At 32.3% G+C, this 27798-nt stretch overlaps 3 protein-coding genes across 4 annotated transcripts; all 3 read left to right on the top strand.

Moving 5' to 3' along the window:
• The first annotated feature begins 576 nt into the window (after positions 1–576).
• Positions 577–14483, top strand: ALG12 (homolog of asparagine-linked glycosylation 12). 2 transcript variants are annotated; one of them, XM_028052636.2, is made up of 19 exons: positions 577–743; positions 839–880; positions 976–1021; positions 1754–1840; positions 2425–2480; positions 2823–2940; positions 3812–3870; positions 4346–4417; positions 5734–5797; positions 5925–6028; positions 7264–7335; positions 8084–8170; positions 8263–8330; positions 10187–10255; positions 10328–10410; positions 11736–11832; positions 13306–13371; positions 13945–14038; positions 14131–14483. In XM_028052636.2, the coding sequence occupies exons 1-19, from the start codon at positions 615–617 to the stop codon at positions 14209–14211; spliced, it is 1494 nt and encodes a 497-aa protein (XP_027908437.2). In that variant the 5' UTR covers positions 577–614; the 3' UTR covers positions 14212–14483. The 2 variants fall into 2 exon arrangements, 1 of the variants encoding a protein (XP_027908437.2); XR_003600254.2 differs by lacking the exons at positions 13306–13371; positions 13945–14038; positions 14131–14483 and having other exon boundaries at positions 583–743; positions 10328–10508.
• A 1388-nt stretch (positions 14484–15871) lies between these two features.
• Positions 15872–19636, top strand: LOC114167620 (Tetratricopeptide repeat (TPR)-like superfamily protein). Its single transcript, XM_028052728.2, has 2 exons — positions 15872–16331; positions 18225–19636. Exons 1-2 carry the CDS (start codon positions 15960–15962, stop codon positions 19461–19463), a joined length of 1611 nt encoding a protein of 536 aa, XP_027908529.2. The 5' UTR covers positions 15872–15959; the 3' UTR covers positions 19464–19636.
• A 1704-nt stretch (positions 19637–21340) lies between these two features.
• On the top strand, positions 21341–24993 carry LOC114165443 (dihydroorotate dehydrogenase (DUF3598)). The gene is made up of 5 exons (XM_028050066.2): positions 21341–21768; positions 22346–22759; positions 23086–23178; positions 23294–23433; positions 24423–24993. Exons 1-5 carry the CDS (start codon positions 21376–21378, stop codon positions 24865–24867), a joined length of 1485 nt encoding a protein of 494 aa, XP_027905867.2. The 5' UTR covers positions 21341–21375; the 3' UTR covers positions 24868–24993.
• Positions 24994–27798: the final 2805 nt, after the last annotated feature.

The raw sequence follows: 27798 nt of genomic DNA, 5'->3' as shown, positions 1-27798 counted from the left end.
GTAAAAAAATTTGAAATTCCACAAATAAATGAACTACATAAGAAGAGTTACTAAAATCTTGCAATGTACGAACAATCATCACCAACCATCACCACCAAACAATACCAAAATCACCTTCAAGCACCACCATCAATCATACCACAACCTTCGCAAATGTATACATTCCAACACAAACACAATCAATACCTAATGAATTTAGTTAAATTTATAATTTGTACTTAATATATAATATATAATATAATGCTTCTCAGAATAAATTTTTTTGAAACATCCATGAAATATATTTCACAAAGAGTTTTCTACACTAAATATGTTTCGGAAAGAACGTTTAGAATAAACTTTTTTCCGCATTTTTTCTTTTTTTCTTCCTCTTTAGTATTCTTTCCCATCTTCTTCCTTTGCAGCAGTGCCGTGGCGCGGTGACAATGACCGAGGCAGTAACAGTTTTATTTTCCAGTTATTGTGGGTGCAGTTAGTAACATTTGAGGTGTAGGAAGCAATAGGCTCGGGGTAGAACATAGAGCCCATTTATTCTGAAAAGCCCATAAGTCCATTTCATGTTTTTCTAGTCTCTGGTAAAGAGCGTTGTTCACTCTGCAACAAACCGAACAACAATGGCTTCCAATTCGAAATCGGAGACTTTTCTGCAGCGATATGGTTACGATTTGCTGTTGGCATCAGTAGCTGCTTTATACGTTCTCACCGTTCCTTACACAAAGGTCGAGGAGAGTTTCAATGTTCAGGTCTCTCTCTTCTTCTTCTTCCTCAATTTGTTTGCTTATTTTGCTTAATGTTTTATTATTTTTATTTATTTATTACTTATCTGTGTTTCTTTAAGGCAATGCACGATATTCTCTATCACCGGACTAAACTCGACAATGTGAGTTTATTTTGTGATGTTGTTAACTTCATAAGCTTTAGTAATTGATATATTATTGGACTCAATTGATAATTTTTTATCGTTTCTGATAATAGTATGATCATCTGGAATTCCCTGGGGTGGTTCCTCGCACTTTCCTTGGTAATTGTTTTCCATTTTCTGGCAATTTCTTTCAAAATATGTGTATTATTTACTTGTTCATAAATATTTATCGTTCATGCTTTCACTTTAGGCTCTGTTTGTACAAATTTTTTCATAAACATTTGTAAGAGAGAAAGAAAATGAAATGATCGATGAACTTCTTCACAAGCTAAGTTTAGCTCATGTCCATGTTAAAAATAAAAATTGAGAGAAACTATTTCAGAGAACTTTTATAAATTAGCTTACATTGCACGTAAACTAATTTTAACTTATGGAAAAACTTATTTATTTTTTTTTAATTTTTTATACAAATTTTCTTGCACACAAGTTAATTTTAGTTAATGGAGAATCTTGTCGAAACAGACCCTTAAGACTAGCCCGGTATTTGTGGTTTATTATGGAAGATAATAATATTCTTATGTAGAACTAAACAAATGAGAATTAAGGACTTGTTTATACAGTTGCATTGGTTGTGTGCCTAATGTGAATGGTTCATTTAATGATCTGCGATTGTGAGTGGAAGTTGCTATGAGTTGTGAACGCGTCATTCAAGTTTGTTTAGTTTTAGCTGTGGGATTTTAACAGTTCCGATGTTCAGTTGGATTGTTTAAAATGAGTTTTTGCAGTGGCCATGCCATGTTAGTATAAACTGGTGTCTACTAGTGTAGCTGTCTTTTTATGATATTATCATATGTTATCTGATATTGCTGTTGTTTTGTTATTTTGTTTTAGGTGCTTTGCTTGTGTCAGTCGTTGCAGCTCCTTTTGTGTTGACTGCAAGTTTGCTGCATTTGCCAAAGTTTTATGCTCTTGTCATTGGTATCCTTCTTTCATACTTGTCAATCACTGCGTTATGATTTTTGCTTATCATACTTGTCCTCATTTTGATGAATGCTGTTTATCTTTTTCTTTTTCTCTGAATTTTGCCTTCCTTTTGGTTTAAATTGGAAGAGACTAGTACTGATGATAAAGCTTGGTGGGTTTCCTACTGGGAAGTGCATTAAGTGTGTTTGTGAAGAAGCAATTAGTTGTTAGTTTTCTGTTTGGATGCCTGGAAATTGTGTGGATGAGAAAACAAACACACTACAAGAATTTTGAAGTATAAAACACTATCTTTAGCTGGAAAAAAAAAGCTTGAAAATTAGTTCTGATATAATTCTCGTTTCAGAGCATAATTGTGTTAGTCTATGAGCATTTATTACAGACGAATGTGCGTGTTATATGTGGATAATTGAGTTGACATATCAAATAAAGTAATTTGGAATTCGTAGCTGAGTCTATTATCATTGGCAATCTCAAAATGCTCAAATTTCTCAAAATGCCTTCAATTGTTATTGTCACACTCTGTGTTTCTTGAGAATGTGGTGGGAAGTACATTAATATATCTTATTGTTGACATCTAGTTCGAATGGCTCTAGGGTGCATCATACTATACACACTAAGATTCTTCCGACGTCAGGTATGTACCTTTGACTCGTTTTTCTGTTGACCTCTGTTCATGATGATTAAAGAAGACTCGAGAAAGGTTAATTTATTTAATTATTTACTTATGATCCAGTGTTTATTCAACTTTCTGATATATATGTAATTGAAATTCCAGTTTAAGACTTCTTCTATCATGCACCCTTGTATGATTGGTGCACGGATGCACCAAATTGTCTTAACTATTGACCAAATAAAAAAATAATTCAACAGTAGAGATAATTTAGCTAAATTTATTTGGCATGTAATATTTACAAAATTAAAAGTATGAAAATTGTTTCCAAAACTTCAATATTCTAATAATAATCTTGCTATGCAGATAAGGAATACATTTGGGCATCAAGTAGAAGCCTTCTTTGTAATATTAACTGCCATTCAGTTTCATTTTCTGTTCTACTGTACCCGTCCACTTCCTAACATTCTTGCACTGGGCCTAGGTGACTACTTAGCCTATCTTTCTTCTTTATATTCCTGATAGTGTTTTTCTTGGTTTTAATGATGAAAAGCAGTGTGAAACTAGATAGCACCAGGGGGCAGACCCAGAATGCTGGATTTATATATGGGGTCCTTTAGCTCAGAATAGAAGGAAATCATTGCCTTGGTCGCTATCTGATTTTAGAAAAGAGCATATTGGTTCTACAGAGAATTTGTTTGTTTCAATCAAAGAAAGAAAGAATGATATATACAATATAGAATGGAATAAATTTGAAGTACACAACATTGTTACGATTCTAGTGGAGAGCAAAGAGAGGATAGTTTCTGAATTGAGAACTAGAGAAGTAGAAACTGTAAATTCTGATAAATGTTACCCAGGGATTATCCAACTGTTGACTCTGCAGTTGGTTACATGATAGTGACTAATGTAACTGAATCATAATAAAAAAACTAATCCTTACTTAATACAAACAGAAAGATAGCAGAACCAAAGGTTAACAGAGTGGTAGTACAGGATTACACTTTGATTGATATACTCTAACAGACACAAATGACCCTAATAAGAAAAAAAATTAAAATAATGTTTTTTTCAAATATGCAAAATATGGATGTGTATTTTTAAAAAATTAGATTGATCTTTCAATAATTTGATAAAAAAATTTTATAACATGTTGACAGGGAAATAATTTAGAAGGACAGTGAGAAAATTCTACAAATTATTAAAGACAACTTTTGCATTAATTCAGTGAATTTTATATTTTATACCCTATTCCAATTTTCTGTCTTATTTATATCTAGAATTTTTATGAAAGATTTTGCTTGCTTGCTAGTCAATGTCATGGTGCTGGACTTTCTCTGGATTTATTTTTGCAGTGAATTTGGCATATGGATATTGGTTTGAAGGACGTGTTTATGCTGCTCTAAACTCTCTGGTATGTATACTGTTGTTTGTATAAGTTAATATATATATATATATATATATATATATATATATATATTATAACTTGAACTAGATGTGGGGATTTTACAAATTGTATATAAGTTCTGGAAACATTCTTTGATTCAAGTGATCAAGCTTTTATAATATGTTAAATATCTTATTTACTCTTTACATTATTTATGTCACTATTATTTAGGACCATTTTCTTTCCAACGATTGTGAAGTTAACTTATTTTATGAAAGTGGTAATATGTTTTTCCATTTTTTGAACTAGATTATTATACCATCTTTTCATGTATGCATTCATGTACAGTGAGACAGGAGGGAGTTAAATCGTTTTACCATTGATTTTTGATGCTTAGAACAGTTTGTGGAATTAGTTGCCCCTTTTAATTCTAAATATCATTTTATGCGTGATATGCTTTGCCTTGTCTCAAAATAATTTCTTTGCACTTTCGGATTATCAGATCTTTGCTACAACTGTATTCAGATGTGACATGCTGTTACTTCTTTGTTCCATTGGGCTGCAACTCCTTTTGGTATGTTGTGCTTTTCTGTTACTTGTTTTTCTTTTTCTTTTTCCTTAAATGCTTGAGCTACTGATATAGATCTTGTCAAGTTTCCATTGTGTTTAACCTCCATGTAAGATATCAGTCAATTTTTTAATTTGTTTGGTTTGAAGGATATCCAATGAGTGATGATACTTACGTTACTTATAGCTGTTGTTTTTTTTTTGTCAAACTTCTATATATTTAAAAAAAAGAAGGAAAGAAATCTGGCTATGTTCATTAGTTTCTGTTGCATCCTAGTCTTTGTCTTGCTTTTCATAATGGCATGCTTTAAATTTAACAAGTGAAGCAAGTATTTCCACGGTACTGGAATATGTTTATTCCATATCATCTCTGGACTTCTGGTGCCAATATCTTGATAATGAAATACAGATCTCATTTCCTGTAAAAATAGAGAACAAATTCTATTGATTTTTTTTTTATGTCACTTTAATATATACATAGTGTATTTCGTAAAATTACTCTCTAAATTTATGAACCTAATAATTAGTTGGATGGAATTAGATGTAAGAACAAATTAATAGTTAGGGAATATTGCATAACATGGGATGAAATAGAGCAAATAATGGGAAACAGATTCCTAAGTTACTAACAGTTAGGAATGTAATCCATGAGCTGTCCTGGCACAGCTCTAATATTGATGTCAGCATTTCCCAGCATAATTTAAATCAATTCTGATTTGGACTTTTATCTTCGAGTATTTCAATTTTAAGGCTTCCAATTTGTGTGAAATTCTGTTGCTTTGTCATTGTCTTAGAGGTTATAAGATCATCAGCAAGGTGTTTGAAATGTTCACTTGGGTCACCATATAATTGCTATGTTATCAAATGCCTAAGTTGTAGTCACCCCCGGCCTGCCTTATTTGTTGCCTCTTTGGGCTGCCATAGTTGCAGCCTTGGGATGTACTTACTCCCACATTGATTAGAGATTACTTAAATATAGCTTATAAAGCTTGTACAATTCTAACCTTATAAGCCTTTTTGGTAGAGTTGAGTTAGGTTCTTCTGAGTCCAGTCTGCAAGATATTATTTAATGTTCATTTAACATTTAAATACATAACTTCATTGGTTAACCATGCTTGGGTTATCAATATTTTTGAGAACAGTGTTTATTATATTTGGCATTTGAAGTTAATTGTTCTGTTTGATGAATTTTCTATCCTCTTTTTCTGACCTTTCTATTTTGGTTGAGTTATTATAAAATTAAAAATTTTATTTTGACAATTCCAATCTCATTGTAACATGATCATGCTTTGTGCCTAATAAAATTCGTCTCTTGAAGGGAAGACAAAAAAAATTTCAGTATGGGGTGCTCTGAAACACTGCACTGGGATGGCCCTCTTCTGCATAGGTTAGTGACGTACTTTTTTTTTATTTATTTTAAGTTTAACCTGTAACCTAAATAAAAATAAAATTTTGCATGCTAGGATGCTGTGTTGTTAAAATTTGATTCTAACATTATGGTCTTCTGAATACAGGTCTCACCATATTAGTTGATTCAATTATGTGGAAACGATTATTGTGGCCTGAATTTGAAGTCTTTTGGTTTAACTCTGTACTAAACAAAAGCTCTGAATGGGGGGTATCCTTCACGAATGGCTGTAGAATATGGAAAATAATATGTTATACTTATGCATATTTCATGACCAGGGTATTTTCAATTTTCTTCTGGTTCTGTTTAGTTTGACAAAACTATTTTTTGTTTTCAGGAATTACTACAAAATGGTCACCTTGTTTTCACTTTCTTTTCTTTTTGGAAAGATTTGTTTCTACAGGAAAAATGAGAACAAAAGCCCATTTTCACTATTTCTTGCATAAAACTTTTTTGCCAAGCAAGCTTTTTCATTTTCTACATTTTATATGGCTGGATGATGAGGCTAAGTCATAGTTTAGTAAGGAGTTAGGATGGGGGATCTTTTGTCACCTTTGTTGTTTACTTTATAGGTTGATGTTATGAATCGAGGTCTTCCAAATGCTGTCTGCAGATAGGAATATCATTAAGGATATTCTAGTTGGCTTGCTGTTTACAGGAGTTTATAGTCTTGTTCTTATGTTTGCTGATAAATGTTCTGTATATTACATTTTTTGAAGCCATTGATTTTTAGGTTAATTCGTCTAAGTGGTTTGACTTGTTTAAACGTGGATGGCTATATTCTTCAATTGTGTCTCTGGATGTTGTCAAATTTTACCCTGCCCCTTTGCATATTTGGGAGTTATATTGGGTGGTAATGATAAAATACTTCTTTTGGAAATCCTGGGATTACTAAGATCTTTGTTTTGAAGTGAATACCTGAAAGCCATCTGTGTGACCCAATAAGGATTTTTGAAACAGATATGTACTTCTTTGTCTCATACTGCATGTCTCTTTGGGTATTTTACTTTGTTTCAAAGTATTTCTCACTTCAGGAAATTATGAGAGCATTGATTACTTTTTTTCATCAATAATGTCATTTATGGGTATCTCACCTAAATACTTGAATGAATTCACAAATACATTCTTACTCATTAGATTTATGAACGATTTTTTGTTATCACAGCGTTTTGTGTATTTAATAATATTTTTAAGAAATGTGAGTTTCGTTAAAACACAAGTAGTATGAGATGGAGGAATTTGGTGTATTGGGATTAGGGTTTGGATGTTCAGTGGCTAATGCTTTTGATCTTCATTGATCATTGTGAATTTTCTCTGTTTTGGCTGGGGACAATGCATAATGAGTTCATCTTCACATAAAATCTGCATATTGTTTGTTGCCTTTGATAACACTGTCCTATTTGTTGTTCATAAGTTATTACGATCCTTGACAATATTATTGTTAGACAAATGCTTTCCATTGGTACTTCACTTCAGCACTTCCTCGTTCACTACTTGCCGCATATCCACTTTCACTAGTAAGTCTTGGATTGTGCAATATTCTCTAATGATTTAATTGTTACTTATGTAGATTTTTAGATTGACATAGTGGTTTCTTCTACTTTCATTGTTATGTTAAGGAAAAAGCTTTTAATTATTTATCAATTAGCTCGTTGATGCGGAATGGAACAACATTGATGATTGTTATGTTCAGTTTTTTACGTTATTCTCATAAATGCTAGATTTTTCTTTCATTTGAGAGATTTCTTTCTATCTTAGGGATTTTAACATTTTAGGGAATTAATATTTCATTATTATTTAGCTAGAATTTTATATTTAACTTGGATTTTAGTTATGTTTGGGTTATAATATCTTCTCAGTTTCTTATGTTACTTCGAAAAATATTGAGATTTTATTTTCTTTAGTTTAGAGAATATTTGAAACCCAATCAGAGGTAGCCTTAAAAGAGTGCTGTAGGTGTGTAGGAAAGGATGACTGGAATTGTATGATTGCTACACACAATCAATCTTTATTTATAATCATGGGAAAATAAGAATACATGAAGAAAATCTGATAAATATACTACTTACAAGCTTCCCTATTTGCAAATATCATATAAGATCTTTTACGAGGTAACCTAATCCATTTTACTCGTCCTTGAGAAAAGATCACTTTTCTACCTTCCTCAATCGAAACAATAAAAAGAAAATAATTGGGAAAAGAAAAAGAAGAAAGCCTCTCTTACATCCTAATTTGAGTTTCTTGACATGCTGTTCTTGTTTGCAGTTTGGCCTTTTTTTAGACAGAAGGGTCCGATCTTTCGCTTTTCCAGTTCTTGCCTTCATTTTTCTTTATTCTAAGCTTCCTCACAAGGTACTATAATTATAACGTGAAATCCGATGCTTAATTTATGTTTGTCTTCAAACTGAAACAGGAATTCAATATTATTCTGACTGATATTGCAGGAGCTTCGTTTTATCATTAGTTCAGTTCCAATATTTAATGTCTCCGCTTCAATTGCTTCTAACAGAATGTAAGTTCTGTTTATGAGTATTATACATGTCTTTGAAATGTAATTGGGTTCTATTTTTTGTTTTCTAAACTTATTGCATTGAATAACTAGCGATTGCTAGAAGATATTGGAGTAAATTATTTCAATTTACAAAGCATCTTCCTCATATGGTTTCTTCTGAACTGGGCTTGGTATAGCTCTCTATGTAGCATGAATTGAGACACTACATGGAAACAAGGACGCAAGAAAATAAAAATAAAAAAACATAGGACAGAGAGATAGCGCTCTATGTAGCATGAGTTCAGACACTACATGGAAACAAGGACGCAAGAAAAAAAAGGAAAACATAGAACAGAGAGAGAGGACATGCACACCCACACATACATATAATATGAATTGTTGGTCATTACTTAAAAATACAACTCCTAAATTTGGTTCATGAAGTGACAAAGTGTTCAAAAGGGAAAGAGACACAGAAACAAATCCTAGTTCAAAGAACAGACATTCCTGAATTGAATATTGACTCCCAAGCAAAACAACGAAACGTTGTTAGACTTAGTCAAGCAAGGGAAATATTGTAGGATGAGTATTGTTTCTTCAAAATAGACAAAAGGCAGTAATATGTTAGAATCCATAATTATAGGAAACAAAATATGAGGATTATATAAATTATTTATAAGTACCTTTGTTTAAAGTTTACTATGCAATTCCAATAACTAGAGAAAAAAGAGATAAGAGAGAAAAAGAAAAATATTTTATTTTTCTGAGTTTATTTGGGTGGTGAGTTGAGTGTTTTGTAAACACTTATTTTGTAATTTATGAAAACAATATAAATGTGGAATAATCACACACAAAATTGATAACGGAGTTTAGTCAATTATGCTTATGTCTCCAAGTTGCCGCAGACCTTTACTTGAAAGAGATAATTACAAAACAAGTGTTTAGAAAACACTCAACTCAACCCAAATAAACCCAGAAAAATAAAATAATTTTTCCTTTTCTCTCATCTTTCTTTTTCTCTCATTATTGGAATTACATAGTAAACTTTTACGCAAAGGTATTTATACATAACATAATGTATATAATCCTCATATTTTGTTTCCTATAATTATGCATTCTAAAATATTACTAGCTTTTGTCTATTTTGAAGAAACAATACTCACCCTACAATATTTCCTTTGCTTGACTAAGTCTAACAATCTCCCACTTGAAGACTAATTTCAATTTGTCTTCGCACCTTGACCAATGCAGCAACCTTCTCTTGTATGTTATTCTAGCAGGCCAATTGAAGTTGAGCACAACTTCAATTTGTCAATGGTTACTACCTTTGTCAACATATATGCTGTGTTCTTACTTCATAGAATTTTTCTCAATGTTAGCAACTCATCCTCAAGCAAAGATATGATGAATTGATAACAAAGATCAATGTGTTTTGTTCTAGAATGAAATGTTGAATTTTTTGCCAGATGTGTTGCACTTTGACTATCGCTGTAAAAAACACTCTTCTGGATAAAACCCAACTCTGTTAACAAACCTTGAAACCATATCAATTCTTTACGAGCTCTGTAGTGGATAAAGCAAGAATCTTTTGTATTTGTGGACATCCAACTAACAGATGTAGTACCAACCGTGAAAATGTAACCAGTAGTACTTCTTTGATGATCAACTTCACCTTCAAAGTCTATATCTACATAACCTTCCCTAATAAACAATAGATGTTATGCTTCCCTAATTAACGCGATATATCTAACAGAGCTTAACTGTATTAACATTCTATAAACAGAGATGAAATCTCAGATGTTTCACTTTTTCAATAGTTGTACCTGTTTTTTGGTTTCTTACCCTTTTAAGTTGCTAATCTTCTACAAATGTTTCAGTTACAACAACAGGAAGAAGATGATTTGGAACTTGCTTTTCCTCACTTTGTTGGCATTACTTTTAGTGAGGTTGGTTCACTAGTCATTTGTTTCATTGGTAGTGGGTATTCAATTTTTTTGTACTCATTGTCTATCTTGCAGTCTTGCAGGCACCATCACTAGTTTCATGGCATCATACTGGAACTATCCTAGTGGGTATGCCTTAAAAGAATTGCATGGAATTGGTGAGTACACGAGTCCTGAAATATTCATGCCTTGGCTGTGAAGTACTTTGCTGGAATTTGCCTAGAGAAAAACTGCTCCTTGTTTGACGCTTGATTTGGTAAAATATAGTAGTTGTGGTTTCTGTTTTTCACAATTAACAATGGCAAGTTCTGTTAAAAGTTGTTAATATTGTTGGACTGTAGGATTCTCCTTGTTTGGTCACAGTTAATTGTTCTAAAAATTATTTTCACTGGTATTGTTCATTTTGTATGATGTTAAAGATAAGATTACGTAAATATGGAAAAATTGTACTGCTTAAATTTGGGGATTATGTTAGATATTTCTTTTTTTACCTAATTGTATAGTACTAGTAATTATAAATAGAGAATCATGTGTGGTCCGACACAAAATTCCAGTATGTACACTTGTATGTGACATTTCTGGATTAAATTAAGTGATATGTGACTTTGAGGTGCTTTATTGAGACTTTTTCTCTTACCAGTATTCCAAAGTAAAACAATGATAATCTCTATCCCAATTCTGAAAAGGATATTTAGAATAAACTGTATGGTTCTTTGGTCTGGGGTTTGAGCAAAATATTTAACATTTATAGTTGCGATAAATATGTCTACTCTTTGGTGTTTGGAGCTTGAGTTATTTTCTGGTAATTTATTCATGGACCAAGAAGTAATACTGGTTGGCTATCATCCTTCTGATTCTCTTAAGGACAATACAAAGGCAGTTTTTGTAATGCTTACTGTGATAACCAAAATATGCATACCATATTGTTTCCAATTCTGTTCTAGGGTATGACTTAGCACAACTATGTAGAATGTCACTATAAGAAATGACCCATTCTAGAGACATCATAACTTGTTTTGTCAATCCAAATTCTCGACAAGCATATGTGTTTTCACCAAGTCTTGTTAGAGGCCCTTGGCCTTGACAAGTTGGTGCTTGTTATCTTCTTAAACTACCTCTTGTCGCATATAAGCTAATGCTCTAGCCTGATGAGGTGTTTTAGAAACTATTATTATTTCTACATTCAATATATCGTGTGAGCATATTTTTCTGGTGTTTGGTTGATGTAACACGATTTGTTTTGATATATACAATTGCTTTTCTTGCTCATAATTCCTTTCATCTTAGTTAGAAGTCAAACGAGCAGTCATTGAAACCTAAAATAACTCCAATCCAGAAAAACCCATCATTGAAATTATAAAAAAAAGGAAATTTCAACAAAAAATGAAAAAAATCAATGCTATGGATGATGGTGTAACAAGCTTCTTGTTTTTGTCCTTGTCATTACTTTTGATGTGTGTGTTGATTTTTTTAATTGCTGCAGGTTTTCATGATGACACAGATGAACAGTGGGTGCACATTGATACATTTTCAGCAATGAATGGGATATCTCGCTTTTGTGAAAGTGATTTACCATGGAGGTATAATCTTGTTTGTTTTCTTTGCACTGTACTAATAATGCATCAAGTTCATTTTGCATGGATCCTATTAAAGATATCATTATGTAAATAAGAAATATTGTATAGTGTTAATTTTATTTAGGGATTACTTTTTATATTTCTTTTGTTTCCTTTCATTGTGTACTGCTATCCCTTTTAAATAGAGAATCTTGTGTGTGCTCATAACACACAATTGCTGTAAATCTTTCTATTTGTAGCACGTGAGTGTTGGTTCCCTTACCTCCCATGAAGACTGTTGGTTGTCATTAGATGTATACTCTGAAGGTTGGACTAGATGGCATTATTCATTGGCACAAACCTTGCTTGTGGCTTAGGGCTATACTTAGATCTTTGTGAACAACATCTTTCCCCTGTTGCCAAACAACTTTTGTGCATCTATTTCTTGCAATGGTTGTCATCTATTATTGGCTGCTTAACCAACTAGACATTAAGAATGGCTTCTTACACGGAGAGTTGCTAGAAGAGGTTTACATGTAGCAACTTCTATGTATCATCAACTCTGGTGGATCTCACCTTGTGTGCCACCTTCTCCCCATACCTGGTTTGATCGCTTTAGCTCTACCTAATCCCATTTTGGTATGAGTCGTTGTAAGACTAATTACTCTGCTTTTCCAAAAATTCTTTGCCTGATTGTGCATTTATTTGGTGTTTGAATGTTGATGACAACATCATCTTGATGATGACGTTGTCATTTCCTTGAGAAAATATGCATTGGACATCTTCACTAAGACTAGTATGCTTGATTGTCATCCAAGTGTTACTGATGTGGACCCCAACGTCAAACTGCTTCTAGATCTTGAAACTCTAATCGAGTATGTGACAGAGGTAATTTCCTGTTGGGTAGGCATGCAATGGATGGAGGCCTTAATAACGTTGCTGAAGTATGTAGGCATTTGGTTGATTGCAGGCTTTTACTGAGCATAGTGAGAACGTGTAGTGAATGTGTTTCTCATTGCACTAATGAAAATACAATGAACCTTGATCTATTTTTCCTGATCCTCACCATTTCAAGTTTTTTGGTTAGCACCTTATCTATAGTTGAAATGAGCCATCATTGTTGTTCCAGGGTTTACATTTTTAAACATTTAATTGAAGTGCTTTCTATCTATACTATTTGTTGCTGTAGGAAGTCCAATTCTGGATTTGAATGTTAAGAGGGGGTCTCCTTCTAACATTCATTAACTCGTGATGATTATGCACATTGTTGTTAGTATATGGTGTTGACATGATCTATGATGCTCACATGGAATATTGTGGAAATACTAGACATACGTAAGACTAAATAGCAATGAAATACTTAGTCATGGGGGGAAGATTGAAGTGTTAACAATTTCATTATAGCTTTGTTGATTGCTTGCAATTCACGATGACCAAACTGTTTTTCTTCCCACTATTTTCGAACTCGGAGTTGCTTATCTTGAATTCTTGCTGCAGGTATTCTAAAGAAGAACAAATTAGTTTGGAAGAATTTCAACAGAGAAATTTTACTTTCCTTATTAAGTGAGTTATATATTAACAGATTGCTATATTACTTCCAGTACTTTACTTGACAAACATAAATTGTATGGCACATGCTATGCTTATGATGAGAGATCCTACAAAGTGTTGCGAAAGATAGTAGTGTCAAGTGAGCAAGTTTGTCAAATAAAATTGATGAACTTGATACATTAGATCCCCATAAAAATTATGTTTGTTGTTAAGGACTCCATCAGCATATGTTATGTTCATAACGGTCATTGCCATGAACCAACTATCCTTGAAGCTTTTGTAATAATTTGAAGACATGTGAATAGTTTTATATTACATCTAGATTACCCCTCGTGTATCATCTCTTTCGGCTTGAAACATAGATACCATGTTATGGACCATCTCTAACAGACATAATATTTAACACTAGGCACTTGGATGAATAAATTTTATTTATGACTTCGATCGCGTTTAACATTAGGCACTTGGAGGAATGAAATGAACTTTTAGAAATCTTGAACTGGAAATTTATATACGATTTCAGTGCATTGGCTGATTGCAAGAAATTTTCCAGTTTATCTGACCTTCTTGTTGATATTTTAACAGTGAACATCCTGTGATCAATGGATTCAAGTGCCTATTTACTGAAGATGGGTTCTCAAGAGTCCGCTTGAAATCTGGTTTTCCACCAATTTCACTGGTTGGTAGTTGCTATTAGTATTCGCAGCCAGCTCAAACGATGAATGCTTTGTTCATTCCTGAATTATTGATCCCAGTTTTCATCCTTTGCAGGTAAAAGAGCCTAAAGTTTATGTCCATGGAAGTTTACGAAACCAGCATATTGTCAGCCAAAATTGGTCTGGCTGCTCATAATGATTTGTCTGGTAGCATAGTCTGTTTGAGATTGTCAGGTATGAAGGGTGTGGTATCCTTTTTGACCTTTTTTTTTTTCTCAGTTACCTATGAGGAAATGGGGAGAAAGTTTGACTAAAGTTGGTATTGTGACCCCTTCTAACAGTTGTGTTTTCAGCACTAATGAGAATGTACATACGGGTATAATATTTTTCTTGTAGCATTTCAAACATTGATTCCTCTGAGGTAGCTATATCTGATTTTTCAATTACAGTAGATTCATACTGGTACAATACAACACTCTGATATGGGATTACTTGAAAACTTTTTTGGCTCAAGTTAATGCAGCTAAATATTAATTAAGGAGAAATACTTCTTAGCCTTCAGCCTCTTATTTCTTTCTTTTTGTAATAAAATAAGTCTTATCCTAACTATGGAACTGAGTTGAATTGCTTTTAAACGAACAGTGTACGCATTTGTTTAATATATGTGATATTATATTAGTAGGTAATGATAATGTAATATTATTAAATTAATATATAAAATAAAATTATATTTATTAAAAATAAAGTAAATATATTAGAAAAGATGAGAGAATACCTGTTGATAAATAGAGAAAAAAGAAGAGTAGAGATAAACGATTTTATAAAAAAGTTTATAAAAGTAATGGTCAATTTTTAAAAATTTAGTAAATAATTTTTTTTAAGGATAAAATTGATATTTTGAAATACGAACACAAAAAAGAAAATCTCTTTATATATTGTTATAGATGATATAAATTAAACCAGATCACTTTTCTATTACTCTATGGTTCAAATAAGTTTGTTAATTTCTTAAATAATAATTATATTAAAAAAATAAAATAAAAGATAATATATATACATATTAATATTTAAATATTAAATAATTATATTTAAAAATAAAAATTAATTTCTTTAATATTAATCATATTTTAGAAATATGTTTTATTTTTTGTCTTTAAATGAGTCAAAATAACCCTTAAGTTAAATTAAACTTAAAAATTACAATCCATTTAGGATATACATTTTGTACTATTCATTTTAAGGCTTCTGTTTATATGATTATGATAAGATTATTTTAATTTTGTAGTAATATAATTAATATAACTCAGTTGTTACATATAAAATTGAAATTATCAAAATATAATTATTAAAAATAAAAGTGATCTCAACTTAAAGGGCTGTTGGTTAACAAGATGAATAAGGAAAAGAAATAAAAATAAATAAATAAGGTAAGAAAATTTCAGTGTTGGTAAATTCTTTTTGTAAATCTAACGGTTCAAAATTTGCCAGGGTCTTCCACCCTCAGTTTTACCAACAAAAAGAACCAACTCTAGGGTCTGTGTTGAATATATTATTAAATTTATGAGTATATTATAATTAAATTTGTTATAAGTAAAATATATTAAATATATATATATATATATATATATATATATATATATATATATATATTTCAATTTAGATTTCATAAAAATATTTTAAATTATTACGTAAGATTTTTAAAATATTAATAACCTCTAAAAAAATAAGTATTAACATTTACTAAAATAAAGTAGATTGAAGTATTAAAATGATTAAGACATCGATGATTATTAAAGGCAAATAAAAGTTATAAAAGATAATCATTTTAAATATATATTTATTGAGATTGTTGAAACTCATAGAACAAAGTGTTACCGTTATCTTCAACCCACCATTTCCCTGCAACAACTTCATTTCACTGACCTGAACGAGAGTGAGAGAAAAATGAGTGTCCTTAGACTTGAATCTTCACTGCACAACCAAACCCTTTCTCTCTCTTCTTCGCTCTCTTACTCTCTCCCCATCAAGCCCTCTTCCTCCACTCTCTCCGTCGCTCGCACGCGCGCCACGTGCCTCCCCTTGGTAACGTGTTCCGTCTCCAAGGTCCACAACTATGGCACCGTGGACTACGAACGCCGCCCCATTGTGCGGTGGAACGACGTGTACCGCCGGATATCGCTCAACCCGGACCCCGACATGGGCTCCGCCGAGGTGCTTAACCGGTGGGAGAACGAAGGTAAAACCCTCACCAAGTGGGAACTCTCCAGAGTCGTCAAGGAGTTGAGGAAGTACAAGAAGTTTCGGAGAGCCCTTGAGGTCAAAACTCTATCTTCCTACATCTTTTTTCATTTGGGGTACTTTAATCTCTCGCTCTCTACGTGTTTGTGTATTTTACTCTCTCATTTTGCTGAAGAGAGAATGATATTAGTTTGATTTTTTGGAGAAACTAGTTATCGGAATTGCTCTTTGACTTGAAGTCAAAACACTATCTTCCAAACTCTTTTTCATTTAGGGTGATTTAATCTCTCGCTCTCTATGTGTTTGTGTTTTTTACTCTTTCATTTGGTTGAAGAGATAGTGATATTTTTCTTTTTTTGTAAAACTAGTTATCTGAATTGCACTTTCACTTGAAGTCAAAATTATATCTTGCAACCTCTTTTTCATTTGGGGTCTATGATACTTCAATCTCTGTGTTTTTGTGTTGTTTTTTTCTTTTTACTGAATAGTTTTTTTTTTTGTCTGGTCTAAGGATTCAAGTTGCACCTACACTTGAGGTCAAAATTCTATCTTCCAACCTGGGTGCTGTTATCTGTGTGTTTTTACTTTTCACTGAAGAGATTGTGATTTGTGGGTTTTGTTTTTTGGTTAAGCTAATTATTTGGTCCGCTGTTTTAAATCGTACTCGAGGTGAAAACTTTATCTTTTAACCACTTTTTCATATGGGGTGCTTTTATCTATATGTGTTGTGTGGTTTTGCTTTTCACCAAAGAGATTTTGATACGTAGTTGTTAGTGGTGGAATGTGTTATTAGTGGGAGGTTTGAGTATATAGGTAAGCGTTCTTCATGTTCAGTAGTTGTGAACCTGCTTTACATAGCGTCTGAGTTGAAATATTGAGCATTGCATTGCCATTTGTTCATGATGAAGGATTTTGTAATTTGTTGATGCCATTTTATTTCAGTTTTGCATGTGATTCACGTTGGAATATAAACACCAAACAACAGTTGGCACATTCCACGTTGGAATATAAACACCAAACAACAGTTGGCACATTCCACGACCTCCTAAAGACACAAATACTACCAAAACTCTAATTCAAATTCAAACTGCTAAAGGAATACAAATGTCATACAAAATAAATAGAGCAGACAGAAGACCTAGTCAGTCTGTGCATGTTTTCTTTTCCTATTCACAAACTTTCCAAGGTTTACCAGAGCATGAACAGGAAAATGAAGAATCTGTTAATTGTGGTTTCCCAAACAAGTTTTGCATACCATCTATGTATTGTAATTTTATCTTACTGCATGCTAGGATATGTCCAATATCTTTGCCACAAATTTAGAAAAAATTTCCCTCTTTCTGTCCAAGATTTTTCCTTCTTCTCTTGCCTTATTTAAAATTTCTAACAGCTGTAAGAGAGTAATCTTTAACAAAACTATATTTTGTTCATGGCGTGGAGAGCTGTATATGTTTACCATCCTTGAACTATCATTCACTCCAAAGAATCAAAGATTGCTTCGTACCCTTTTGCAATGTCAGAAAAGTATATTGCAAAGTTGCCATAAAACTATGTGTAAAAATGAAGTCTGTTTCTCAGATAATCCTACGAAAGGAGTAGGGATGAGCAGTGAGCTATATGAGACTACAACAAGACCTGATTGATTCTGTGGTAGCGCTATTCCCTTTATTATATCAGAAATTTTCCTTTTTACTCTTTACTTAGGGCACTTGCTTTTATGGGATAAATATACAATAACATAAATCTATAACAACATTCTTAATTGTTAATTCCTTATTGGCAGATACTGTCAGTAAAATTTGCATAATCTGGGAAACCATTTTTGGCCACTACTCTATTTAGTGGCATGCTTTCCTCGGAATGTGTAGAATTATGCAAAAACTTGCTGTTTCTGATTATGTTTACTTATTTGCTTCAATTGTCTTAATATCCGCCATGTACAACTTTTTAAATCAACGAAAAAATGTGCAGGTATATGATTGGATAAACAATAGACCAGAGCGGTTTAGAGTTTCTGAGAGTGATGCAGCAATTCAGTTAGATCTAATCGCAAAAGTTCGTGGGTTTTCTAGTGCAGAAGTATTTTTCCTGAGTCTGGAAGATCAGTTAAAAAATAAGAGAACTTACGGTGCCCTTTTGAATGTATATGTGTATTCCAGATCAAAGGAAAAGGCAGAATCTTTATTTGACACAATGAGGAGTAAAGGGTATGTAGTACATCCACTGCCATTTAATGTAATGATGACCCTGTACATGAACGTAAAGGAATATGATAAAGTTGATATGCTGGTTTCTGAAATGATGGAAAAAAAGATACAGCTCGATATCTACACATATAATATCTGGTTATCTTCTTGTGGATCTCAAGGATCAATAGAGAAGATGGAACAAGTGTTTGAACAGATGGAAAAAGATCCTACCATCATCCCTAACTGGTCTACGTTCAGCACAATGGCTTCAATGTACATTAGGATGGATCAGACTGAAAAAGCAGAAGAGTGCTTAAGAAATGTTGAGAATAGAATTAAAGGTCGTGATAGAATTCCTTTTCATTATCTCCTGAGTTTATATGGACGTATTGGAAACAAAGACGAAGTTTATCGAGTTTGGAATACGTACAAATCAGTTTTTCCGAAAAATACACCAAACTTGGGATACCATGCTGTTATTTCTTCTCTGGTTAAAGTGCATGATATTGCAGGTGCAGAAAAACTTTATAAGGAATGGGTTTCAGTAAAGTTAAGTTATGATCCTAGAGTAGGAAACCTTCTCCTAGACTGGTATGTGGAAGCAGGTGATATGCTGAAGGCTCTGAGTTTCTTCAAGAAGATGAAGGAGGATGGTGGTTTTCCAAATTCAAATACATGGGAGATTCTCTCAGAGGGCTACATTGCAGATAAGAGGATTTCTGAGGCCTTGTCCTGTTTGAAAGAAGCTTTTATGGTTGCTAATGATTCAAGGAGTTGGAGACCAAAGCCCTTGAACTTGTCTGCATTCATTGAGCTTTGCCAAGAGCAAGGTGACATGGAAAGTGCTGAGTCTTTAACTGAACTGTTGAAGCTGTCCAAATTTAGTAAATATAAAGCTTATGAATCATTCATCGGCTCATCTGATGATGAAGTAGATAGAACTGATGATATCATCCATGGCAGTGAAAACATGGATGGTGATTCCGAAATGATGTTGAACGAACTACAGGGTAGCTTTTGATACTTCAACTATTTTTCTTTCTAGTATTAGAAAATGGCTTGCTAGAACATGCAGGGGATTGTGGTGAGTATCATAAGTTTCATGGATACTCTGTCTCATTCGTAACTGTTAGAAAGTGTAGCTCCTTTTGGAATGTTTTTGCTAAAATGATATGTGATGTTTTGCTTTTCATACGAGTGGATGTTGATATCAATGGTATATGTGATCTTGGGGTCACCCTTATCTATGATTTGTATTAGTTTTTGGACTTTTACTTCCTGCACCCCCACAAGTTTTTTTAGTACCCTCTCAAATTTTCAAAAATGACCATTTTGTCCTCTTGAAAAGTGACTTCTAGAATACATATTCTGGAAAATTTCAGAATACATATTCCACGACTCCAAAAAATTTATAGAAAACGCTTTTAGCGAGAACATAATTTCTAGGATAAGATTTCCAAATTGTAATTTTTGATACATAATTTTTGGAATATGTGAAATGTATTTTGACTTGCTAAATGTGTTTTAGAACGATGTTTGGGTCGTTTAGATAAGTTTTGTTTCGATTCAAATGTTATTTTGATATAATGTTTAATAAATTCAAAAAAAATAATATTATTTTATTAAAAATATATTCATTCTTTAGGTTTGAGAATTAAAATAAATGAATTTCCTTTGTTCAAATTTAAAAGTTAAAAATATATTTAACTAAAAAAAATATAGAATAAAAAAAGACTATATAAGAAAAAAATCAAAGGAAATGTAGATAAGGGTTAACACAGGTATTCTTTTAAAGTATGCAGTAATTTTTAAAAAAGATAAATAAAAAACATTTACTTAACCTTTATACTTATAAGAAAAATTCATTTGTTCCAAATTACTATTATTTATATATACCAATATATTTAAATTAAATAATTATTTTATTAATTTTATTTTTTAAGTAATTTTTTTAAAATTTACTTACTAAAATTTTATCAATTTGTTTAAACGTAACCATTTTTTATAAAACTTACTAAAAAATAAATAAAAATCATTACCAATAAATTATAAAAAGTACATATTTAATTTTTATAATTATAATAGCAAAAATAATAAAAATAATTTTATTATTTTTTATTATCATACAAAAAAACTAAACAAGCTTAATGCTTTAAATTATTAAAAAATTATCACTCAATATAACTTAATTATAAGCTTTAAAATTATGAAAAAAGAAAAATATATATTTCTACAAAGAAAAAATACATAAAAAAAATTATAAACTCAAATATGATATGATCGTATCTTCATCTATTGATCAACAATTAAAACGAGGAATGACATAACAACATTACGGTTAATCAGGTTTTTTTTATCTCAAGAAAACGGTTAAACAAGAAGTATAACTGGTTAACCAGAGTTGAGGTTTTGGGTAGTATATTATTTCCTTCGGAATATTATATTATTTTCTTCTCTTCTTTCAGTAGTTTAAGGTGAGATAATATTGGTGTAGGAACTGATAATTGGATAGTTAATATGTCTATTAATGGAATTCTAGATGTTCATAACGAAACTTTCAATGAATAGATGCTACATACAAATTTGAAATCTTTTAAATTCTATTTTATTTTCATACTTTTATCAAATCAAAGAAAAAAAAACTGAATATTGTTTTTAAAGTTAATCTCGCCATATTACATATCTGTTATTCTTTAAATAATAGCAAATGTTATTACTTAAGTTTAATAAGTTCTAGAATTAAAAAAATAATTATATGGGATTTGTAAATTTAATAAGGTTTATCATGAATTATAAAATTATATATATGCAAAGGAGACATTAATCAATTGTTTGATTATGGTAGGACAAAATTAACTACAGGACACTGTACTAGTTTACTTTAGGGAAAGTTCCAAAATACTGGTTTTGTGTACCTTCTCAAAGTCACAGACATGCAATCCTCTTCTTCCCTTTACCTCAGCAAGTCCTTCTTCACCACACACCACCACCACCTTGGCTTCAACCACACCCTCTCTTCCACCCACAATTCTCTTTCCTCTCTTTCCTCCACCCCCCTCAAGCCATGTTCCACAAGGCTCATAACAGCTCAGGCTCAAAAGCCCAACAATCACAAGAGGAGTGGCCCAAAAGAGGGTGTGAGGGTGAGGGGCAACAAGGAGAATGTGTGGAGTATTGACAATGAGCTTGCCAAGGTTGCTTCTGCTTCTTCTCAGAAGGAGAAGAGGAGGAAGAGGAGAGTGGTGAAGAGGAAGGGGGAAAAGGGTGGAAGGATCATTGTCTCTGGAGCTATGTTGGTGGAGGTTGAGACTGTTCTTCAAACTCAGGTAACTTTTACCTTATCTGGGGTCTCTTTAAATTTCTAATATTGATGTAAAGTTGTTAGCTTTTGGTTTGTTTGGGGATGAGAATTGATGTGGGGGGTTGGAGTTGGGTAGGTTTATCGATGAAAAATAGAACCTTTTGTTCCTTTCTGAAACTGCGATTGAATTGGAGAATGGTTTGTATATGCATATGAATTCTGAGATTTTGTTAACAATGTTATGTTCATGGAGGTTGAAACTGTTTCTCAGTCTCAGGCACCCGTTTTCTCAGTTGGGTGTCTTTGAATTTGAAATTTTGATGCAAAGTTGTTGGCTTTTTGTCCAGCGAAGAGAATTGATGTAGGGATTTGGGATTCGATAAGTTTATGAATGAATAGACGTTCAATCAAAACTTTTGGGTGGAAGAATCTGTGTAAGGGAATACATCCCATCATTGTTTTATTAATAAAACTGCTTCTATTATTGCTATCATTATACTTTTGTATATGTATATGTTTTCTATATCTGAGTAAACTCTGTAGACATGATTCTATTTCAAATTGCAATGAACATTACACTGACAAAGTGGACAATCTTTAAGGAACCGGTGATAAAACCAGTTTGGAATACATTCGCGAGCAGTCTCAATGGAATATGGAAGGGTGTAGGTGCTGTGTTCTCTCCCATAACAGCTGAAATGGAACCGATGGAAATAGGAAGCAAGAACGAAAATCTATATGACTGCTATACTCTTTCCCGTATAGAGGCAGTACCATCAGCTTCCGGCGATCCAACGTCTCAAATCCGGAGAAAGGTTAACTGGGTGACTTTGAACCCTTATGGCGAAACACAACAGCATAACAAAGGAAGCAATGTAACCAAAGACAGAAAGCACAAAACCGGCGAAAATGTAACAAATCACACTTTGCCTACATTTGAATCCTTTGACCTTGAAAGGGGTGATGTGATGGAAGAAGATGTCATGGGCTGTGAACCGGGCCTTGTTTACTTTGAAGTAAGATTCCTTTCATGCTAGTATAGATTGATTCATGAAAAGTGAGTTATTATTTATGAGGTATTGCTAAACATTCACAGTAACTGTTGTGAACAACTTTGTATAGTTGCTTTAGGTTTTATGATGCAATTCAGAATTATTAGATTAGATGAGAAATAATTGGTTTGGTCTTGCTGACATATATGTCAACTACTTTGAAACATTTACCATATAAAAGTTTAGTATTGCTAGAGTCATGAGTATCAATGGAATATCCTAAATCATATGATAGTTTGTTTATGTTCCTCCATTTGAATTTCATTATTATTATGATTTATAAACTTCAGGATGGGTCTTATTCTCGAGGTCCTATGGATATTCCAGTGGGTGAATCCGATGATACAAAGTACTTTATCTCACCAACTTTCAAGTTTGAACAAGTAAGTTTGTCATGCTTCCTACAAGATATCATAATTATAGATCTTTCCCTTATGTAAGATACTATTAACACTGATCATGCATTTGTTAATTTTTCCACAATTTCACCTTTTTCAGTGTTTGGTTAAGGGCTGCCACAAAAGAATCCGAATCGTCCATACCATAGAATTCAGTAATGGCGGTGCAGACATTCAGATAATGAGAGTCGCAGTGTATGAAGAAGAATGGGCCAGTCCTTCTTCGATCGATGACCAGAGGTATTTGTGCTTTGTTTACATGTGTACCAGTTTTTGAGTATGACACTTGGTGTTAACAAGAAAATACCTAAATCATAATCATGGAAATCTGTTACCATTCCTTCCTATTATTGTGTATACTTAGAAGTTAGAATCAATTTACTAGTCTACTAATCAGCCTATGGATAAGAAATTAGAAATCTGTAGAAGTAATTAGTATATCTAGGCAATCATGATGTGTAAGCTAGGAGGTTGAGTGTTGGATAACCTCTAACCTAGCACCTAGTTGTAGCCTTTAATGTTTCAACTTCTTTGTATCTCCTTCATCATATATATAAATATCAGGAACAGTAGAGGGGACTAATCAAGCCCTCAAACATATCTTTGTCTGTTTTAATCTCAACTAAATCATTAGCTGTGAATATGCTTGCATTATATATAGATGAAAGGAAAATCAAAGAAGGCATCAAAAGCCGATGTTATTGACATGGTATCACAAGTCTCCAAGCTTGAGAAGTGAGCCCTGCCTTGTATGTCGTCCACACAGACATCTTGTCTGGTGTTTACTCGGCCGGATACATTGTCCATCCTTGATTCCACACGGACGTCTTGAGGTTTGTGTTTGATCCGGCCGGGTAAACACCAGGCAATAAGGAAAATGTGAATGAAGCCAATAAACTGACTAGTTAAAATGATATTTAGGGCAATATGACATGGATCTCTAGTGTGGGCGTGTTCTTAGGTCTATTTGTATCAACTTTTCAATAAATACTTATAGGAAACAAAAAAAGATAAAATGCATTAAGTTTCTTTTATAAATTAGATTAACTCATTCATAAGTTAAGATTAGTTTCTGTAAAAATTGAAGGAATAAGATTGTTAAATCATTTTACCTTCATATTTTCTTTTCCTATAAGTACTTACTGTAAAGTTTATCACAACAGATCATAATAGTTCAACATTTCCTTTGTCTTCAAGAAAGTAACTAACACCTGCTACATTTGAAACAGTGATATGGAGTTGCATGTGAAGCCATTGTCACAGAGAAAACGAACCAAGCCATCAGATTTGACAGGGTCATGGAAAGTCTTTGAGATCAGTGCAACTCCGGTGTACGGCGAGGAGAGCATGGCCGAAGAAGGAACCGAGACACCATACGTGTACCTTTGTACAGAGAATCTGAAGAAGAGGAGCCTCCCGGAGAACACGAACTACTTCGGCGAAGAGGAGCGGCTTGACATGCAGGATGTGACCATGCTGTGGCTTTCCGGAGGTGTGACATGCTATGTTGACATCAACAAAGATGGCATTCTTTGCATTGGAGTTGGTTGGTACTCTGATGAAGGGATCAATCTGGTGATGGAGAGAGACTATGGTTTGGATGGAAAGCTTAAAGAGGTGAGATGGAAAACAGAGGTGAAGAGAAGGTGGTCAAGTCCTCCTCCCATTGAATAAACTGTGAGAATTAGATGCTTGTAAACTTTTTGTTGCATGAGAAATACAAAGAAAATTCAATGGTGTTCCTAAATCTGAGTACAGTGATGTTCAAATGAGTGGATTGCATGTACATTTTTACCATTACTTGTGATTTTGGTCTATTTTGCTGATAATTTTCTTTTTCAGTGAGCTTTGCTTAGCTCATTGCAATGGTTTGTTTATCTTAATTATAGCAACATGGCTAAATGAAAAAGGGTTTATGTACGATGTGAAATTACAGAGCTTATATATTTCTCTTGGTTAAAAATTACTGTTTGACATTTTTTTTCCCTAGTTTTGGTTACTTATAAAACCAAAATTAAATGCAATTTGACTTTTGATGCATGAAAATTAATAGTACTTAAATGAATCAAACTCAAATTGAAATCTTCGTCCTCAATCATGTTTGACTTCAATATTTGGCAATAGCTAGTATAAACTTTGACCATGTAGTTAGGGTTAGAGGAATAATTAAAGGATGAATGCAATTTCGATTTCCTTACGATATACTTAATCAGCTACTTTCGTCTTTTGGCGTGATTATAATACTGACTTATTTTGTTTTGATTTAACCAAGCTTTAGACCTAACATATAAATTTAAGGTATTGTTAACGTAAATTTTTGTCTTGTATTACGGATGTCGATATTTGATGTAAAGGTTTGTGTTGTGGTTGTCAACATCCGTATAGCCTTTATTATTGGATTTTATCATATTATGGATGTCGACATCCGAGTCATTGTTTTTTGTTGTAGATGTTGACATTTAAAAACTATTTTTTAATTTTATGTGGTGCGGATATTGACATTTGATATATTAGAATATGTTGCGGATATATATATATATATATATATATATATATATATATATATATATATATATATATATATATATATATATATATATATATATATATATATATATATATATATATATATATATATATATATATATATATATATATATATATATATATATATATATATATATATATTGTCTGTTACGGATGTGGATATCAGGTATAATGGTTTACGCTACGAATGTCCACATTCGATAACGTTCTTTTATGTAATTTTTGTGGTTGTTGAGGATGTCAAATATTCGGTATACTAGTTTACGTTACAAACATCCAGAAATTTTTGTGTTATAGTTACGAATTACGAATGTGGACATTCGTTGTTGGTTTTGGAATTTTTTTTTTGTTGCTGTTTTTTTTTTTCTCTTGTCAACATCCGATTAACTACTGCACTGAGTTTTTTTTAACCCTGTTCAACTGAAACCACTAAATCAACAAGGAAGAAGGCACGAAAAACATCAACAACATATATCGTACCTATATTTCGGCATTCAGTCCAAAATGAATAAAGTTTAGACAAAATATAACAGTTCCACTAACCTGGAAAGGGGGACCAACGACCATAAACACAAGCACGAGTAATGGAGTGGAAATGGTACCACCACTGAGATTACAACTGCGATTCCAGGGACAACAATGAACAACAAAGCAAGAGTGAAAATAGCAACTATTAGTGAAAACACCGTTTGTTTGTTTTTTTTTTTGTTCGGACAAGGTTACAAGGTTGGAGAAGAGAGTTACAACGTAGCGTTTTGGAGGTGCATGTGTTCGTAAAAAACCAGCTGTAGTAATTTTCATAATTACAAGAATTACCAAGGTAGGTAAGGAGTTAATTGTCATAAATAATGTCTTTAGGGGAACAGAAGAATGCATTAGAGGTGCAGGGAGAAATCCCCTTATCTCTTATATATGCGTCCAACCATTTATTCATAGATATAAAATTTAAATAAGTTTCAAATCTATAATTAATTTGGATATTTACACCTAAAGGCCCCTTAAATTTTCTTGGTTAATTCAATACTCAAAAGTTTTATATTTTTCAATTAAAGTCTCTCTCGTTTAATTTTTATTTCAACTGAATGACGTGACCATCATCTTGTCTCGTCATCTTTCTTACTTGTTTTTATGTGCTGAGAAATGTGCAAGGTGTTGTTATTAATATTAAAATGATATTACAATTAATGTAAAACAAATAACTAACTTTTATGACTCATTGATTTATTTTTGGAAAACAAGAACGACCCTATCAATGGTCGGGGATAGAGATAATCCCTTGGTCAACACATGTGATGATGTGAAAGTCATTCCATCAATGTTACAACCTAATTGACAACTTAAAAAAAATAATAATATTTTGACTACTAAATTTTGATAATTTTAGTTTAGAACATGAGGTGTCATCTTCTAAGTGATCTTGGACTATTGAGAATAAAAAAAATGAAAAATGGAAAACCACTTAGAAGATGACACCTAAAGTTGTAAGAGAAAGTTGTTAAAATTTAGTAGTTAAAAAATCATTTTCCTTAAAAAAACCTTACTCAAGTGGGGTTTCGAGAACACGAGAAGTGATTCCTTACTTTTCACTCTAAGAGGTCCATATCACATGACCTTCCTTTTTATATATATGTGGATGATATAATTGTTATTAGAAACAAAACCAAATTTTTTGAGTCCTTCGTCAAATAACTCAATGTTGTGTTTTTACTTAAAGATCTGGGTCACCACACTACTTTTTAGGTATATAAATTCAAAAAACGCAACTAGTATGTACTTAAAACAATCAAAGTACATATGGGGCATTATGAGGAAATTTAACATACAAAATACTTCACACTACTAAAAATTCTCATATTACATGAGAATTAATTTTCTTGCAAATCTGTTAAAATATTTTACAAAAAAAAAGAATTTTTTCCTACTATTTTTTGTAAGAATCTTAATGGCAAGTAATTTCTTCGTAGATAATTATTTTCTACAAAATTATAAAATTTGTAAGTATTTCCTATAATTAGCATCAGACGTTGATATTTTCCTCTCTCAAGGTTTTCTTTTACT

This window comes from Vigna unguiculata, chromosome 10, assembly GCF_037176805.1.
Source record: "Vigna unguiculata cultivar grain cowpea cultivar isolate G323 ecotype 2 chromosome 10, ASM3717680v1, whole genome shotgun sequence".
Classification (NCBI taxonomy): domain Eukaryota; kingdom Viridiplantae; phylum Streptophyta; class Magnoliopsida; order Fabales; family Fabaceae; genus Vigna; species Vigna unguiculata.
The sequence above is the reverse complement of the archived record's forward strand: the minus strand, read 5'-3'. Positions and strand labels throughout refer to the sequence as shown.